Raw genomic sequence first — 20,098 nt, 5'->3', positions numbered from 1 at the left:
GCTATGGCGAAATTTTGTGCCAACGGGACATTATTAGCCCACCATACATCTCACATAAGCTTCTAAGCTCTGGCCTTTGTTTCGCATGTGTCGCATGTGTGAATACCCGTGTCGCATGTGTGAATACCTGTGTTCCACCTCTGTTAAACGATTTACTAATAAGTTTCGCCTGCTTTCACATGGCGTAACAGTATAGGCAGACAAATGGGCTGCAACAATTTCGTCCCCGTCTGGGTGGTGGAGGGGGTGGGGGGAGGAGCACACGTCAGGAAGTGCATCCAGCCACCCACAATCACTAACAATGTAACATTGTCAAACCCAGATTAATAAGGCAAACCAGTGAATAAGTGTGATAAAAAAGCAAGATCACGATTACCCTGTTTCCTGACAGTCTGTGCAAAGTTCGTGGATTTTTGAAAAAATAAAAACAAAGGCAGAAGTATGCTAAATCTGACACACGGTTTACCATTTGTGATGAAACTGGTCACTGATACTTTGTATTCTCTATTAAACTACACAGTGCTTGCACTCGTAACAACACGATCCAGTATCAAAATCTTACATTGATAACTATAATGCGGGTACTTTTTTGCGTAGCATTCATATATTCATCAACAGAAAATTAACGTATAAAAATTATTATCACACAAATGATGTATTTCAAAGTTCCCGTGCACATTTTGCGCCTATTTGTGTAAATGGTTAAATTGGCAGTTATTGTTAGGATAATAATTACAAAGATTAACTTTTGTTATTGAAAAGTACGGATATATTAAATTATAAATGAGTTGCAAGTGAAATATTTTCTCTTAAAACGATAACATTAAAGTTATAGGAATAGCTTTACAACACAATATTGGTGATGTTATGTTCTCGGCCGGAAAAGTATTATTATGCTAGACAAGTTCTTGTAAAAAGTCATCAATAAACATGGAAAGTTCATATCTAAGCCTCCATCGTTTCACTGAAAAAACGTACAAAGTAATTCAAAAACTAAGGTATAATTTTGCATTCGGGGGTATCGTAGACTTCAGAAGAATACTATGTGAACAATGACATCAAGATGGAATGGACGGCGAGCAGATGTAAAGTAAGACAGAGCTATTTTCACGAACGTCAATTTCTAATTTATGGGCATTCTAATCACTTGCTATTATTTGTTGTGAAGATTTGTCTAAATATACAGAAAACAAAATCACAGAGCAAATTTTTGGGGCTTCACTAACTCGTAATCTTCGACTTAATAAAATAATAAGTAGGTTAAAGACCATTAGCCGTAGCCACGCCTTCGCTGAAAGTGGCGTTTAAAGTTACGATAGTGATCAATTTCGTACTGTTGCTCCTATGGCCGACCTTATTACAAAAATTTCCAGTTCCGAAAAGGTAATGAGGAAATCATCCACGACTCGTTCAACAGCGTTGTCTACGATTTGGGATTCGAGCAGGTAGGGGCGACATCGATATAGTGAAAAAAGTGAGTTAGCTAGAGGAAGACAGCGAAGACGAGACGGTGGAGGCACTGAAATGTACACACCTGTACTGAAATGCACTGAGTTGTTATTAAGCTATGCAGTGCAAGATTAATATGACTGTACGGGTGTTTTGGCTGTACACTAAATAACGCTGTTATCAGGAAGGAAGTGGACTGCTGTTTTCCTAAGGTGAACTGAAGGCAAGTGATAAAAAGCATAGTGTGTCGTAAGTGTAATTTTGCAAGTAGGATTTCAGTTTACGGAGAGTAATGGATAATTGCTGCATTGGGCTTTCAAATGTGACCTCTGGCGTGTTTCGCAAACACAACAAATCGCAGTTTTCCATTTGGAATTATCCGTGTTTTTAGTTTATCAACCGAGTCGCCAGACCACATTAAACTATTTAATCGGGAGCTTGCTGTACATACGTGACAGATAACCGGTGTAAGTGTATCAATAGATTCTTATGTTAATTGCATGAAGTTATAAGAATACAGGAATACGTCCTTCCTTTTAAATGGTCGAAACTCGAGAGACAAATTGACACAATATTGAAGTTTCCTGAGATATTCTTAGAGGTAGTGCGTTTGAACTAAATTTGGAAACTTTTTCAAAAGTTACAAGTTGTACAAGATTCCTGCAGTCATACTGATTTTATTCACAACCTGTACAAAGCAAGCAGGATATGTCAAACTGTCGATGTGCAATTTTTGGTACATATTGTATCTCTGACCATAAAGGAAGGAGTTAAAAATATTATTTGGTATTCTAGAGAGTAAGTTATTGTTATTGTGAAAGGCTTAGAAATTACTTTAAATATTCTACAGTTTGTGAACAATTTCATGCCGTTTCTAGTCAGAACAATGTTCCACTTTCCCCTAATCTGTTGCGCAGTTAAGCTGAAATAACGTACTGCATGTACTCAATAGACTGCGGTAAAGCTAAGAGCTAGCCAGAGCAACATCAACTCCTTGCCTGCATACTGCATAGCATGATCACTTAGGTTAAATAATCTGAATACTGAGTGAGCAAAAGCCCGCATGTTAGGACGTAGAGCATTGGCACTACAGTTAAAAGATGACAGATACTAATGGCAGTTATTATTAAATATTCAGAGTAATTTAAATTGAACACAAAAAGTCTTGGGTCACGTCGTCCATAAACAGCCCCTTTCAACCTACCCCAGGCATGTTCGATAGGGTTCATGTCTGGAGAAGATGTTGGCCACTCTTGTCGAGCGATGTCGTTGTCCTGAAGGAAGTCATTCACATGATGTTCACGAAGGGAGCGCGAATTGTCGATCATGAAGACGAATGCCTTGCCAATATGCTGCCGATATGTGTGCACTGTCGGTAGGAGGATGGTATTCACGTATCGTACAGCCTTTACGGCACTTTCCATAAACACCAGCGGCATACATCGGCCCCAATTAATGCCACCCCTAAAGAGCAGGAACCCCTACCTTTCTGCACCCGCTGGAAGTGTGTTTAAGGGGTTCAGCCTGACCGGATAGCCTCTAAACACGTCTCCGACGATTGTCTGGTTGAAGGCACATACGACACTCTTCGGTGAAGCGAACGTGATGCAAATCCTGAGCGGTCCGTTCGGCATGTTGTTGGGCCCATCTGTACCGCACTGCATGGTGTCGTGGTTGCAAAGATGGACCTCGACATGGACGTCGGGAGTGAACTTGCGCATCATTCAGTTTATTGTGCACAGTTTGAGTCGTAACCCGACGTCCTGAGGCTGCACGAAAAGCATTACTCAACACCGTCGTTGCTGTCAGGGTAGGTAGCAGTCTTCTACTGCAACAATAGCCTTTGGGAGGCCTGAGCGAGGTATGTCATCTACAGTTCCCCTCTCTGTCTGTATCTCTTCCATGTTCGAACATCATTGCGTTGGTTCACGCCTGGACACTTCCCTTGTCGAGAGCCCTTCTTGGCAAAAAGTAACAATGCGGACGCTATCGAAACGCGGTATTGATCGTCTAGGCATGGTTGAACTACAGACAACGCGAACCGTATACCTCCTTCCTGGTGGAATGACTGAAGCTGATCGGCTGTCGGACCCCCTCCGTCTAATAGGCGCTGTTCATGCTTGGTTGTTTACATCTTTGGATAGGTTTAGTGACATCTCTGAACAGTCAAAGGGACTATGTCTGTGATACAATATCCACAGTCAAAGTCTGCATTAGGGGCATCTTGGAACTTGGGTGATGAAAAACTTCTTTTGATGTGGTATACAGGAGTTCAGTTTATATGACACTTTATACGAATATGCTGTCATAAATCGAAAAAATATTTGATAACATACAAATTGTATAGTGAAGGAAAAAGTGATCTATCTCTCCCGGATCTATCCTGGACTTGACCCACCCTAACGGAGTTTGGGACTCTTTTCCTCGCCGAAATGATACTTATATCAAGTTTAGAAGCGGTGATACGCAATATTGTGGTATTCTCCTTGATGGAGTGGACTGATGGGAGGGGGGAGTGATTAATTTCTTGACCAGTATGGTTATGTGTACATTAGTTGACATGTTTCGTCTGATTCTTTAACAGGTTTCAGCCGAGTATATTAAGCAAACTATTAACTTTTTTAAGGTAAACATGTTTTTAGTATAAATGTATGTATATCACAAAGATATTAAGTACTACAAAGAAAGATAGATTTAAAAGTTGTCTTTCTTACGGAGATTTTGAGAATAAAACCGTCCAGCAGATCGCTTGATAATTTACTTCATTTATAACGTCGTTTCGGCTGCTGTTATCATCAGATATTAATTAAGATTAAAATAATGCAACAATGAAAAGCGATTTAACACATTATCAGATTTTATAGATTGATTTATTAGGAAAGCTCAGATCATCTCTGAAATTCAGTAAACATATATCTGTTAGCAACTGTATTTTGACTGTGGTTCTCTGTTTGTTTAATTAAGACAACAATTACTTCAGTGTGACATTAATTTGACAGTTTTAGATCTACAATGTCGTGTATATACGTTTAGTGCAAACAGATCTGTAGTGAAAGTGAAAGATATAAACATTAATGTCATACAGCAGCGAGACTGGATATTTCTTGCAGATATGTCACTTGCTGACTTATACTACGTCCCTGGCCCTATGGAACATAAACTTTATTGATTGACGCCGAATACTGGTTTAGAAGCTGAAGTTTTGGTATGCGCCTTTCAAAAGATTTTAACCTTCCTGGTTTCCCTCTTTTGTAGCCTGATAATATGTAAAAACATGTTTTCTTCATTATAAATCTCATGAGGACGGTAGCCGAAACGACGTTACTGGTAAAGCAATACATTAAACGATGAATACCGTTTTATTTGCAAAATATTCACAATGATAGCAGACTATTTATGGAAACTTATTTCCTCTATTAATTACTCACGGAGGTTTTTTACTGCCAGCTTGTGTACGATCACTCACCTTGGCACGGGAAGCCTCCACGTGTGATTTGTAGCAGAATTCGAGCAGGGCTACAGCCATTGCGAGCAGCAATCCACTGACCAAGATGTAGAAGATGCCGGCAACGTTACTCAAGGAAAGCTCACTGCGGGACGTGTCCTGCAGACAGACAGCAGTTGTTATGGCATTCGCGGTTTAGTACGCAAAATACCGACCTTCTCTCAATATTTATTTTGTGATATATGTTCGTCAGGCGTAATCGCAAAATATAACACATAATTTTAAGGAGAATGGAAGACATCCTTGGACGACACACAGCTGTAAAAAGTGATACATTGCTATACTGGAAACATACATGTGATACATTCGTATACTGGAAAATTACATGTAAAAGGACAATCTTCACCTACTTGTTAACTATAAAGTAGGTTTATAAAATTGGGACTTAACATTTATCTATAGGGTAAGTGTGGTCTCCAGTAAACAAATTTCGTATGTCATTCAGGGATATTTTCTAAGTATTTTGGCATATGTAATCCGGGCTCTTCAGTGATTTGTTAAAGAGCATTAGTGTATTTTTTTATATATTCTTCACAACACAGCCTATTATCTAAGAAGCTAAAAGATACCATTGAGTTCATTCAACTACGCTTAAAAATCTAGTTTTTTTTATTTTACAAGCTAGCAGTTTTGAAACAGTAATTTGTGCATGTAATAGTTTTCTGGATTTTTGGCTGGATTTAGATGTCGCTTTGCCACCTCTCAGACATTTCACGTAATTCGACAGAATATCAGACAATTATGTTCCTGTGTACTGAATTCCTTTCTGAGCCACTGACTGCTTCAATAATGAGTGATAAAGTTCAGTTTTCCTCTAATGTTGTAGATATGAAGATCACTGTTCCTGCCAAATTGTGTTGGATTGTTTATGAAAAATGTAATTTGCGAGTATATGTATTGTAGTGGTGTAGCGAAATGGCTAACTCCTTGAAGATGCAGTTGCATGACGACTGCGAGAGAATAGCAAATATTATTCATACTGTTCGCTGTTGTGCAATCAGTATTTTCTTTACAAGTGGAGAATTACCTCAAAAAATACATAACGGTATAGAAATAGACAAAATATGTCAGGAGGTTGATTCGTTTATTTTGGAGGCTAACAATTATACGAAGAGCAGAAGTAACTGAACTCAATTGTTTGAGAAGCTCTGTAATATGTTTATTTTAGTTCAATCTTTCATCATTATGTACAACGAAAAATTTGGAAAATTCTACCCTATTTACGGACTCCCGTTCATGTGCTACATCAATTATTGGTATGACTCTGTTTGTGGTACAAAACTGAAAGTAGTGCGTGCTTTTGAAATTCAGGGACAGTCCATTTTCAGAGAACCTTCTGACAATTCTTTGAAAAAATTCATTTACAGACTTGTCTGTTACTTTCACTCTAGTGAGAGTTCTTATTACGCAAGAATATTCTGAACAAATTACTTTTTCTGCTGACTGAATGGTGAGTAGAAAGTTGTTCTAACATTCAAGGGATAGAAGTGGACCCCAAACTGAACCTTATGGCACTGTCTTGGTGGTTTCTCCCCGTCACTAAAAACTTCTACCCTTCCAAAATTATCAGAATAATTCAGCACAACTTCCTGCTTTCTGTTTCTCAAGTACGATTCGAATCAGTTATGCATAGAGCTGTCAGTTCCATAAATATTGCGTTTTTCTAAGAGTGTTACATGATTTAAACAACCAAAGTCTGGGAAAACTCACAAAGAATACCAGCTGGAGTTATTTTATTATTTAAAGCTCGTAACATTTCGTAACAGAGTGAATAAATATCGCTCTCATTCAAGCAACGGTTCTGGAATCCAAATTGTGATACGCTAAGAAAATTGTTTCTACTTAAATGGGGAACAATAGGTCTTATACTTTCTTGTTATTTCCGTGAAAAAGGATTCTTGTATACTGTTGACATACAAGTTACGATCTGTTGTAAAAAGATGCGTCTAATAAGTCGCATTGCTCCGACTCCACACTCACTCCTTTTTCGCATCTTGCACAGACGTTGATGCAATTGATTTTCAGAATTCCATCGCCCTCGATTGCTGTGTGACTCCATGCACGCAATGAGCATTTCAGGTCAACCACTCCATTGCTCACAGACTGCAACGTCGGTAACACCATTTGCACCGTACGTGAAAAATAACTTGTCGGCTACGTCACCAAATTGTCTAGCTATTGTCTCAGCCTGTACTCGTATGTTGAGTATCCAGTACGAATCGTGCAAAGTAGTATTTCTGATATTCCCAGATATCAAAGGTTCAATGGAATATGTCTCCGTTTAATGGAAATAAGATGACCATTATTAATAGCCTCACAGAAAATACAAAAATTAATTGAAAAGCTATAGTCTGTGTCAATGAATACCGTTTTTGCATGGGACAGTTACTTGCAACAAGAGGAGGAGTATCAAGAAAAGCGGAGATAATGATTTCTCAGATTTATTCTTCGAAACGATTTTCCTTTTAACATCTAAAGAGAAGTAACGGTCACAGAAGCTGCAAGCATAAATATTCAAATGTGTTTTATACTTCAATTGTCCTGCGTACTCAATACATAAAAAAATTGCATATAACATAACTGAAAAACACGATATGAAGTTATTAGTATTAAGACAAACTTTAAACCCTATTTCATCCTTTCTTCTGCTTTGATATCATTTCTTCTCTACGAATCTGCAGCGTGATATCTTGTAATCATTGCATTCATTGTCTACATTTACGTTTCTTCTGTCTATTGCTTCATCCAGTGCCACATTAATCATCCTACATCTCTATGTACATTCGTACTCTGGAAACCATAGTGATGGCGTGGGTGAATCCTCACTGTACCACATATCCATAAGATAGAGCTTCTTCCTGTTACCTTCATGTATGGAACGAGGGAACAATGAAATCTAAAATGCCTCTGTTCACGCCGTAGTAAGTCTCATCTTGTCATCGGGAGCGATACATAGACGATTGTACCAAATCCCTAAATTCGTTCACTCAAAGGTCGTTCTTGAATCATTGTAAGTAGATATTCCCTGGACAGTTTGCGTCTGTATTCAGGTGTCTGCCAGTTCAGTTACTTCAGCATCTCCGTGATATGCTCCTATGGGGCAAACAAACCTATTATCATTCGTACTGCCCTCCTTTCTGTACTTTCAACACCACTTATTAGTCGTATTTGGTACAGTTCTCACACACTAAAGCAGTATTCTAGAATGGATTGCACGAGTGTTTGTAAGCAACCTCCTTTGCAGACTGATGGAATTTCTATAGTATTTTACTAATAAGAACGATGTCTTTCACGTGATCGTTCAGCTTCACATCACAACAAACTGTTACAATCAGGTATTTGTATGAGTTGACGGATTTCAGTTGTCACTCATTGATATTATAGTTATAGGACAGTGTGTACTTTGGCTTCCTGAAATGCACAGATTTATATATCTGAAGGTTCAAATTAAGTCGCCAGCCTTTGCACCACTTTCAAATCTTATCAAGATCCGAGGGAATATATATGGAGCTTTTTCAGACGGTACTTCATTACAGATTACCGCATCGCCTGTGAAAATTCTGTGCGTACTATCGAAATTGGTTACAAGTTATTAACATAAAGCAAGAACAGTAAGGGTCCCACCACACTTCATGAGGCACACATCACGTTATTTCAATATCTATCGATGACTTTCAATCCTAGATAATGTGCCGTGTCCCCCCTAACAATAAATCCTGAATCCAGTCAGAAATTTCACTATCGATAATTATCACAGGTGTAGTACTGATTTAGATGATTTTCACTAGTTAAGAAATACTATATCTACCTGATTTCCTTGATTTATAGCTTTCACAGTGTCATACGAGAAAAGTTCGAGTTGGGCTACTCATGATTGGTGTTTTCATAATCCTTGCTAGTTAGCATAAAAGATTTCATTCTGTTTGAGATATCTTATCACCTTTGAAGTGAGTATAAGTTACATTATTTCATAACAAATGAATGTCAAGGATACAAGCGTCAGTTTTGAGGAATACTTCTGCTACCCTTCTTGTAGACGGGATAGACTGTTGCGGTCTGTGATTTTTTCCAACAACTGGACAGGGTGTTTTTGATTGAAGGATCTAGGGTATAACGTGGTTAAAAGAGAGGGTAACTCAGCCACAAATTCGATACACAATCTGACAGAGATTCCATCGGATCCAGGAGTTTTGTTAAATTTTGGTGACTTTCACAGTTTACAAATATCAGTGACAATCTCTTTCACATTTTCTGTGATGCGAGAACTGAACTGGGGCAATACTCCTGGTTTGTATTTTGTAAAGGAGCATCTGAAAACGTGGTTCAGCATTTCTGTTTTTGCTGTGTTTTCACCCGTGGTCTAGGGGTAGCGTCTTTGACTAGTAATCAAAACGTTCTAGATCCCGACTCATGTCACAGTTTACATTTTGAGTGTAAGTCATCAGCAACGGCGGCCAAAGACTTCTAGCAGAACAAGTCACCCTCGTTCTGCCAACGGCCTTGTCAAAGATGGAGGAGGAGAGGACAGAGGTTCAGGGCACTCGCTTGCCCTTGGGATCGGACACTGCTCCTAAAGGCGGAAGAGTCAGCAGTGATCAACGGCATGAGAATGCAGAAGGTAATTGAAGCCACTGCATTAAAAACACGTAATGGGTACCCACAGGACATGTGGCCTGTAATTAAAAAAGTGTCATGTTGATCTCTCCAGTGGCAAAAGATTCCGGGCTAGTTCCCCGTTCGCATCTCTGGGAATGGACCGCTGAGGAGGAGGAGTATATTGGTGTTTAACGGCCCCTTCGACGACGAGATCATTCGAGACGGAGCACAAGAATGAGGAAGGAAATCGGCCACGCCCTTTCAAAGGAACCATCCTGCCATTTGTCTCAAGAGGTTTAAGGAAATCACGGAAAACCTAAACCAGGACGCCTGCATGCGGGTTTGATCCGTCGTCCTCCCGAATGCGAGTCTAGTTGCTAACCACTGCTCCGCTTCGCTCGGTACTGCCAGGAGAGAGGGGAGCGTGAGGAAAAGATTTAATAACCAACGAAAGGATAACTTTCTGTGAATCAGGACGTGGCATGTCAGAAGCTTGAACGTGGTAGCGAAGCTAGAAAATATGACTAGAGAAACGCGAAGGTTCAGTCTAAATGTAATGGGGATCAGTGAAGTAAAATGGAAACAGGACAGCAACTACTGGTCAGACGAGTATAGAGGAATATCAGTAGTAGCAGAAAATGGTATAACGGGAGTAGGATTTGTTATGAATAGGAAGATAGCGCAAAGAGTGAGTTATGTGAAAAGTTCAATGACGTATTACTCTCATTAGAATCGACAGAAAACGAACACTGACAACGGTAATTGAAGCAATCATGCGTACATCGCAAGCTGAAGATCAAGATGTAGAGAAAATATGTGAGGATACTGAACGGGTAATTTAGTATGTAAATGGATATAAAAAGTTTAATAGTCATGGGGGACTGGAATTCGGCTGTAGGGGAAGGGGCAAAAGGAAGGGTTACGGGAAAATATGGGCTTGGTCCTAGCAATGAAAGAGGTGAAAGACTAACAGAGCTCTGCAACAATTTTCAGATAGTAATAGCATATACTATGCTCAAGAATCACAAGAGGAGGAGGTATACTTGTAAAAGGCCGGGAGATACGGGAAGATTTAAGTTAAATCGTGGTCAGGCAGAGATTCCGAAATCAGATAATGGATTGTAAGGCGTGCCCAGAAACAGATATAGAATCAGATCACAATTCAGTAGTGATGAAGAGGAGGCTGAAGTCTCTTAGACTACACAGAAAGAATCAGTAAGTAGAAAAATGCAATATGGAAGTAATAAGGAATGAAGAGATACGCTTGATACTCTCTAAGGTGATAGATACTGAGATAAGGACTAACTCAAATGGCGGTTCAGCTGATGCTGAATGGGCATCTGCAAGAAGGGCAGTCACAGAAATGGGAAGAAGAAACATAGGTACCGCGATTGCAACAACAAAGAAATCATGGGTAACAGAAGTAAATAGGAAGTACAGAGAGACAAAATGGCGGTGTGAAAAATGTGAAAAAATCGAGAAAGAAACGATTGTCGGAAGAAGTGCTCTGCATACACAAAAGTCAAAACCATCTTTGGTGAAATTGAAAGCAAGAGTTGTAACATTAACAGCTGAATGGTAACCCCACTGTGAAATGCATAGGAGAGAACGGATAGGTGGAAACAGTACAGTGAAGATTCTGTAGAGGAACACAGGTCTCACGACGTGATAGAGGAATAAGCACGAGTCAATGTAGAAGAGACAGGGGATCCAGTATTACAATCTTAACTTAAAAGGGCTTCGGAAGACTCAAGATGAAATAAGGCAGAAGGGATAGACAACATTCCTTCAGAATTTCTAACATCATTAGGGAAAGTAGCAACAAAACGACTGTAGACAATGGTGGGTAGAATGTATGAATCTGGCAATATACCATACGACTTTTGGAAAATAGGAAGACTATGCGAAGGTAGAAAGAGCTGAATAGTGCGAGTATTACCACACAATCAGATAGAAAGAGCTGAATAGTGCGAATATTATCGCACAGTCAGCTTAACGGCTCATGCATCCATGTTGCTTACGAGAATATTATACAGAAGAATGAAAAAGAAAATTGAGTGTTAGTTAAATGATGATCTGTTTGTCTTCAGGAAAGATAAAGGCATCTGAGAGGCAATTCTGAGGTTGCTGTTAATAATGGAAGCAAGGGTGAAAAAAATCAAGACACAGACATAGGATTTGTCGATCTGGAAACAGAGTGCGATACTGTCAAAGAGTGAACAATTAGAGTGGGAGACTAAGAACGAAGGGCATGGAATAAAAAGGATCTAAGTGAGGGATGTTATCTTTTGCCACTACTGTTCAATCTATACATCGAAGGAGCAATGAAGGAAATAAAAATGTTTCAACAGTGCAATTAAAACTCAAGGAGGAAGGTTATCAATGATAAAGTTCACTGATTACATTGCTATCCTCAGTGAAAGTGAAGAAGATTTACAGGATCTTATGAATGGAACAAACAGTCTAATGAGTAGAGAATATTGATTGAGAGTTAATGAAGCAATAGGAAATTAATGAGATGTATTAGAAATAAGAACAGTGAGAAACTTAACATCAGAACTGGGGATCACGAAGTAGACAAAGCTAAGAAATTCTGCTGCCTAGGTATCAAAATAACCCATGACGGATGGAGCAATGAGGACATAAAAAGCACATTAGCACAGGCAAACCCTTCATTCCTGCCCAAGAGATGTCTACTGGTCAAACTTAGATGTTAATTTGAGGAGGAAATTTCTGAGAATGTTCTTTTGGAGCGCAGCATTGTATGGCAGTGAGACATGGCCTGTAGGAAAACCGGAACAGATGAGAATAAACTGATCATTCGAACATTATGACCACAGACCTACTTTCGATATAAACATTCACGATGGCATCCATGGGTCCAGTGGAGCTCGTGAAGGGCACCATGACGGTCAAAGAGTATCCAGACAACGTAAACCCATTCATGACGACCATCTTTCCCGACGACAGTGGCATTTTTCAGCAAGATAACGCGCGATGTCACAGGTCCATGAATGTGACGGAGTGGTTCCAGGAACACAGTGACGTGTTCCAATTGATGTGCTGGCCTCTTAACTCATCAGATATGAACTTAATCGAACACATCTGGGATGTAATTGAATCTGGAGACAGAGCTCATGGCCCCCCTCCCTGGAATTTACCCTCCACCTCCATGCTCCCTGCCACGACGTGTCACCGCTGTTATATGTGCCGAAGGTGGACGTACCGACTGTTAGGTATGTGGAGATAATTTTCTGGCTGATTACTGTAGAAGTAATTCAGATGTAGTGCTATCGAAGAATGTTGAAAATTATTTAAACTGATAATGATTCTGCACAGAATCGGCGAGGGAAAGAATATATGGAAAACACAGAAAAGAAGAAGGGATAGTACGACATTACATTCGTTAAGACGTCACGGAATACCTTCCACATATTAGAGATAGCTGTAGTTGATAAAAGTTGTAAAAGGAGACAGAGATTGGAATACATCCATCAAATAACTGAACACTTAGGTTGCAGTGCTACACTGAGATACAGATATTGGCAGAGGAGAACAATGTGTGCTGGGCTGCATGAAACGTGTTGGAAGACTGATGGCTCAAAAAAAAGAAAAAAATAAATAAATAAATAAAATAAAATAAACAAATTCTGCTCCTGTCCCGTTCGTAAGTTTCTTAGACACTAAGTTTGGTGCGACTAAAAGACTTCACTTAACGACTGCAGTTTATTTGGGTTTTGTGTGAGGTATTTAGGTAATATTCCGCTACGGTAGTCGTTGAAAACTTGACGCACTGTCCTCTTGATATCCGCAAGAGTTTCACTCAGCTTGTCTCAGTCTATAGTTCTGAACTTTTGTCTGCACATATTATGTAGAAGCAGTTTTGGAAGATTCTTTACTGTGTCTGTATACCACGGAGGATCACGTCTACCAGTACGTTCAAATAGGTAGATACCCATCAGGTGCACGGTCAACTATCCTTTTAAACTTGAGTCACTTTTCTTCGACATGTTCCTGCTCAGAGCTAAATGTTTCAGTATCCTCACTGAGATGTAATACTACTGGCTCTTTGCTGAACATATAAAAGCTTCTGATTGTTTTAATGCCCTTTGTTCGTTGGTAAACATTGTTGTTACAACTGCCTTATGATCAGTGATAAAAATTTTTAATGTTGACATCCTCAAAGAGGTGAAGTCTATTTGTTGTCATTATATCCAATATATTTCCATGATGAATGTGCTTTCTAGCTATATATTGTAGGTAGTTCTCAGAGAAGGCTTTTAGTAATGTTTCGCAGTACATCTTGACACGCCCTCCACCTACGAAACTGTAATTTTCCCAACTGATGGTTCGGCGATTAAAGTCTCCTCCAATGATGAGAGTGTGATTGAGGGACGTACGTACTTGTGAACTTAGGTTCTCTGTAAAGATTTTGGTAGCATTTGGAGGTGAGTCTTGTTGGTAGAAGAAGGATTTGATTATACGTTTATGCCAACCCTTCGTTTTCTTGCCCAAAGAATCTTATATATAGCGTAATTTCTCCCTCTGTGGACTTCAGTTTCTTGTCTACTGCTACGAATAAACTACCTCCGTTACCCATCAAAATACTCTTTGACTACAGACTTTAATTTCCTCAAAAAAGTCATTGCTGACAGTTTTGGGTTTTAACCAGCATGCAGTATGGAGTATTCATATGGAATAATTTTTTGGGACAATAATAACTGCTCACTATCGAGCAGTAACTACAGTTAGTGATGTTCACCCACGGTCGTCATGTAGATATTTCTTCAAGAAGTTAGGCATTTTAACTGCCCTATCATAATTTACATGTTCGCTAATTAAATTCGTTATAAACAATCAACCACAATTTGAGAGGAATAATTATGTCCATACCTACAACACTAAATGAAAAACCATCATTATTTCCCATTACTGAAGCTGTCAGTGCGTCAGGAACTGCAACAACAAAATTGTTTGATATATTGTCAAATAACATAAAACGTCTGACGGGTGGTGTCGCAAGTTTTAGATCCAATCTAAAATCATTTCTCCGGGACAGTTGCTTCAGTTAAATAAACAGCGTTCTATATTAAAACCGGAAACATGTAAAAAGGTTAGAGTCTAGGTGTAGTTCAATGAGGATTAAAAAAGTAATATCTTAATTCATGTTAACACTAACCATGTAAACATATCCAGTAAACTGACTCGCTCCACATCATTTCGATCAGGGAACTGTTAAAATCAACGTGTAGTTATGTAAATGATGAACAGAAATTACTCCCGAGAGTTTTCTTTTATTAGACGTTCTCGAGGTATTTGAGCTGTAATATTCCACGTTCCATCAAATTCTGACAATATTAAATGGTTACTATTTCATCAAGAGTAACTTCTTACAGCAATTTTAGGGAGAGTTCCTCGTCATCCTACATATCCATTATTACTCACTTACCTTTTCCTCCGTACCTCATACAGGTTTCCTATATGTACTTTCATTTGCTTCTCTGAAATAATGTTCATTTATTTTAATAATGTAACGATAATATTCTCTATGGCCATAAAAATCTCCGTCTCCGTACGCTTCCCCTGTCCCCCTCCCCCTACCTCTCACTCTCCCTCTCTCCTCTTTTCTCTGTCTGTCTTGTCCGCACGTTCAGTCAGATCTTACTCCAGTGTTCTTATTGTTAACTTAAAACCTATTCAGCTGTGTTCCCATTCCATCATTTTAATTATTGTAGTTATTCCTTTCATCGATAATGTGGATTGTCTTCTGAGTTCATAATACACTTGATCCTGTTCAGAGCCTGAATTGTATCCTTCTTTTTAATGTTACTGTTTCATTCTTCTTAGCTATCATCCATGCTTATGCTTAGATGAATAGCTTAGCTTAAGTAGCGAACACCACGCTTCATCGTGGCATGTAATTTCTTTCTGAATGTCTTTCTAGTGATCGTTACTACTGGGGTTCGGCCTAAATCCATATCTGTACATTTTTAGGTGCAGCGGCCGAGTGTTTGGTTCACAAGTTGTACAATACTCACCTAGTCTGTTTAATAGTTTCCCGTACCTTCTGGTCTTCTCCAAGAACAGCTTCTTATCCTGTGTTTTTAGAAGGCATTTGTGACGGTCATCTGAGACTTATCAAAGAAGTCTATAAGTCTTTTATGGCTCATTTGTCTTATGCAAACCATTTTCTCCGGTATTCTTGCCTTAGTTTATCTCCAGTCTTTAATTTTACAACATTGATTTTTATCCGTAATAGGTTTTCTAGAGTCACTGTCTTCCGTAGCAGTTGTTGAACTTCTTATTTGCAATACAGTTGAGGCGGAAAAACGAATGTCGTGAGGTTGATTCGGGTTGCTTCTTTCAGGAATAGTTTTCCACCGTCAAATCCATTCATTAGAAAGCCCCCTCCACATCATGTAGCTTCACGTGAGTTAAAAGTCACTGGCAAAGTGCAAAGACACACTATGCACTGGTTTCGTCTGCTAGAAATGCCACAGTTTTTTGCTCTGTAGCGTAAGCATATCTACACTTTTCACTTTGTAAGCAGTAGCTGTTTCCGGGATCGCTAGAGCAGTCGTCATCGCTTCGACGTTGCGCGACCTTCATTGTTCTGCTGGTTAAAATTCGACGACTTTGTCAAGTGTTTCATGTTGATGGCGTTTCTACTCTGCATCCTACAAGAATTTGAGTTCAGAACATTACGTGCTCGAACTTTTTGGCGTAATATTACACTAATATATTAATTTTTCCAGATTTTAGATGTGCTTTTTGCGTGACCAAGGCGTATCCGTAGTTCAGTGCTAACGACTCTTCCACGTTTAAGGATCAATACAGGTCTTTCATGAAATCATCGGTAAATACAAGTCATCGTTCAGTTACTATCACATTTATATAATGTTACTACGAGGTTAGAAGTTATATGGCGTTCTTTTTGTTCTAATTTTGACTATTTCTGGTTATTGTATATTGGGTGCGGTCCTGGAGGATTTCTGTAACTTCATTGCTGAGCTACAGTGTTTTTATTCTTGAGCAATAATCAACCATTATTCCAATTACTGTTTAATTATTTCTCATGTGGAAACAATTATAACTTATCACGCTTTGTTGGTCAGCTTCCTATGTCGTAACGACATGAACACACTGAACTGAATCCTTTCTGCCTTCACTGCAATCGTTGTTTACAGAAGCAGCTAAAGGTAGGTTACACTTATTTCTGTGCACACGTATTACAACAAGAATAAGAGAGATCAGATCTGCAGATAACTTCAAGACATGTTATAATCCTGATTATGTTGAGAATGGCTATTGTGATTAATGCTTCTTTTGAATAAGTGGAAGTTTATATAACGTGGAGTCTTTATCTCCACTACACACGTGCTGCTTATAAGAGAGGATGCTGACTGTTTTGCATCGCGTTAGTAAGCATTGAATACATCGGCCTTAATTTTGCATGGCCTAAGATAATGTTCAAGATGCCATATGTTAACCGTTGCGCAATGTAAGTCTTCCCTATCAGTGAATATCTCACAAAAAGACGTCAGATCGTGCTATTATTCACACATGAGTCAAAATCTACTTTACTAGGGGAATATTTTCACGGTATTGATACTGAGGTTGTAACAACAACAACTGTACATATAATAATTTTTCTTCTGATTTTCGATGAATTAATGTAAGCAATGTTTTGATTTCATCTCTTTTTCTTTTCGTATTATTATGTTAAAGAAAATGTAAGCAACTTTCGATGTGAATATTAATATTTATGTCAAATTTCAAGAAATGCTATAACAGAATTGAAGTGTAACACATGTTGAATCTATTGTAACATGTTTAAAATTGTAATTGTGCGCCTGGTCCATACGTAGGCAATGTATTAGGATATGTGGAATGTAAAATCTTTGGTGAATACCCTATCTGTAGGGGAGCGGTAAAGGGTGGATGGCAGGCGAGCGCGGGAAAAATGCACACGGGCACGGCATAACGGGCTCAGCAATACAGTCGGAGTTGGGCATCGGTCTGAGGAACACGTTCCGGATCGAGGAGGCTATCCTGGAAAAAGTGGTTTCATTGAGCTTCGGATGTGCCGTTTCCGACGACTACACAGCATGGCTATCTTCTATGGGCACTGAATTGAAAAGGATTGCGACGCTAAGAAGAAGCAAAGTGCCGATACACTAAAAGCCATAGCTGTGATTGTATGTGTGCTGTGCGCCTCTTCATCTCGCCGCCCGCCAACCGCCGCATCGACACGAACAGGTTGAATCTTTAGAATTGTATTCGTGTGGACCAGTGTTAATTTTGTTTCTGACTGTTCAATAACAGCTTAACTTTCACCAGAATTGTCCTATCAATTAATTATCCTAGTCACTAACCTAGACAGGGTCCTTTCCACATGTTGTGCAATCCGAGTGTCCCGATATGAAGATTTAAAGTTTATGTTAATAAGAATTATCTGCAGACCTATTTATGCTAGAAAGATGTTTAAGGAGCTTTATTGTTAATGAAAATATAAGCAAAGAACAAAGGTCTGATAAAATTGGAAGTTAATTTTGCAACTGGTTTAGTAATGAAGCTTAATTAATTTGAGACAAAAATAATGGTAGTTAAATGAGGAAGTAATAAGACTAAAAGAGTAGTAACTCATATTTTGTAAATCTTGAGTGCTTAATGTTTCCAATAATTAATGGTTTCAACACAGTGATCATAACAGTTTCAGGGTCCCCCCCCCCTTCCACTCTTTTCTTTTCTATTCATTTGAATTCTGGAGTGCACTGAACTGATTTGACCTGCAAAGTTAAAGTCAATATAAAACCTAAATTTATCAGTGTTTACTCTTATTAAAATTGACATTGTATGCGTGTTTCAAAAGTGCTATTTCTAGGGTAGTCTATGCCCGATTTCAGTCGGATCAATAGACAAAATGCAGTTTGTAGTAATCATTGTAGTGTAATGTTGTGTATTTACAGCTTGTCCAAATTAGTACAAAAAAGGAAAATATTAGTTCAGTAGATTTTTCTGGTTCTAAAATTTACCATATAATGCAGTATTACGACGTGTTGTTATGCTTGTACGTACACCCACTTGTACAAGGAAAAAACTCACTTAATGCCTAATTAGGCTGGCGACCGTATAATTAACAATTGGTAGCATCTGCTGTGCATATTCCTTGCCCGTCCTAAAGTGTAGTTGCACTTTATACTTGCTTGACGTATCATTGTTGTTACTGACTGGGTACAAGTCCGATTTTGCTTCCATTCAGGTACACGCGGTCAACATATGTACTAAAATCCTTTCTTAAAAAGGTGAAGCCCGTCAACTTATCATAGTACAGGCTTTAAAAAGTTAACGTACGCCCGAGCGGAGACGTTACAAGGTCATCCCAGTTATGCACTCAAGTTAAATTTCAGAATGAATAGGAGGCTCTCACACTCAAGGTCAAAAGAGTGTACTAAATTTCTATCCGCTCGCCTTTCTTGGCAGTTGGCAAAATGAGACTGATTCGTTATTTCTGTTACTGCAGCTCGTGAAAATAGCGCAAGTCCTATCAGTACCTGGTTTCCAAACCGTCTGATTTACACAAATTTATTACTTGGAGAAGGGTAAATACCATTCGAGAAACACAGGCAATGAAATATATTTGGAAAAAGTTACACGAAGATAGATTTCCGATTCACACGAAAAGCACAATAAAAGACCTGAAAAAATGAATGGTGATTAGGGTTTAACGACTCATCGAACTGGTTCTTGGCGACAAAGGACCGGTTTGGACTGGAAAAGTATGGAGGGGGAATCATAACCATCTTTTCAGAGTAATCAGCCTTAAGCGATTTAGAGAAACGCCGGAATCCTAAATATGGCCGGTGTGATGGGATTTGAACCACGGACCTCCCGAATATGTGTCTACTGTAACACACCATTCGGAAGCAGGCTCAAGAAAACGAGTGGTCTTCTGTCCTAAATTGGATTACAACATATGGGCAACTCTGGGTGAACATGAAAGTAACCTATTAAAGCACAGTCGTTTTTTGTTAATGCGTCGTGGAGACCGGATATTAGAATACGAAATGTTCTATATCGGAGAATTTAGAGAGGTCAGGTAAGATGCTACAAGACTGAGTGGCGAGGTTTGTTTCCAACATCAGGGACTACTCTCAAAAAGGGAATATGCATTTCGAATGAACTTCACCTACCTTTCATTGTGTGTGTGTGTGTGTGTGTGTGTGTGTGTGTGTGTGTGTGTATGTGTATGTGTATGTGTGTGTGTGTGAGTGTGTGTGTGTGTGAGAGAGAGAGAGAGAGAGAGAGAGAGAGAGAGAGAGAGAGAGAGAGAGAGTGATAGAGAGAACAATAAGAGAAAACGAATATTAAAAGTGAATCTCAATGTCTTAAATAAACAGAAATTACAGCCAGTCTACAAGATGCAAATTGTGTTTACTTCAAGCATATGTACAGAAATTTGCTATCGGGTTGCTCTCAAACGTACAAATTTCCACGTCTTTCGAGTGTTTTGTTTAGCGTGAAAGTGTTTACTTGCTTAATGCGCGA

At 39.0% G+C, this 20,098-nt stretch overlaps 1 protein-coding gene across 1 annotated transcript in view; it reads right to left on the bottom strand.

Moving 5' to 3' along the window:
* LOC126480895 (glutamate receptor 1-like) overlaps window positions 1–20,098 on the bottom strand; it is a 1,132,174-nt gene that overhangs the window by 13,732 nt on the left and 1,098,344 nt on the right. Inside the window, exon 17 of the mRNA XM_050104292.1 lies at window positions 4,916–5,053. Within this exon, the coding sequence (XP_049960249.1) occupies window positions 4,916–5,053 (138 nt within the window). The remainder of the gene's footprint in view (window positions 1–4,915; window positions 5,054–20,098) is intronic.

The sequence above is a fragment of the Schistocerca serialis genome, chromosome 5 (genome assembly GCF_023864345.2).
Source record: "Schistocerca serialis cubense isolate TAMUIC-IGC-003099 chromosome 5, iqSchSeri2.2, whole genome shotgun sequence".
In the NCBI taxonomy this organism is placed as follows: Eukaryota; Metazoa; Arthropoda; class Insecta; order Orthoptera; family Acrididae; genus Schistocerca; species Schistocerca serialis.
Note: the sequence above shows the minus strand (reverse complement) of the source record. Positions and strands in the feature narration are given on the sequence as shown.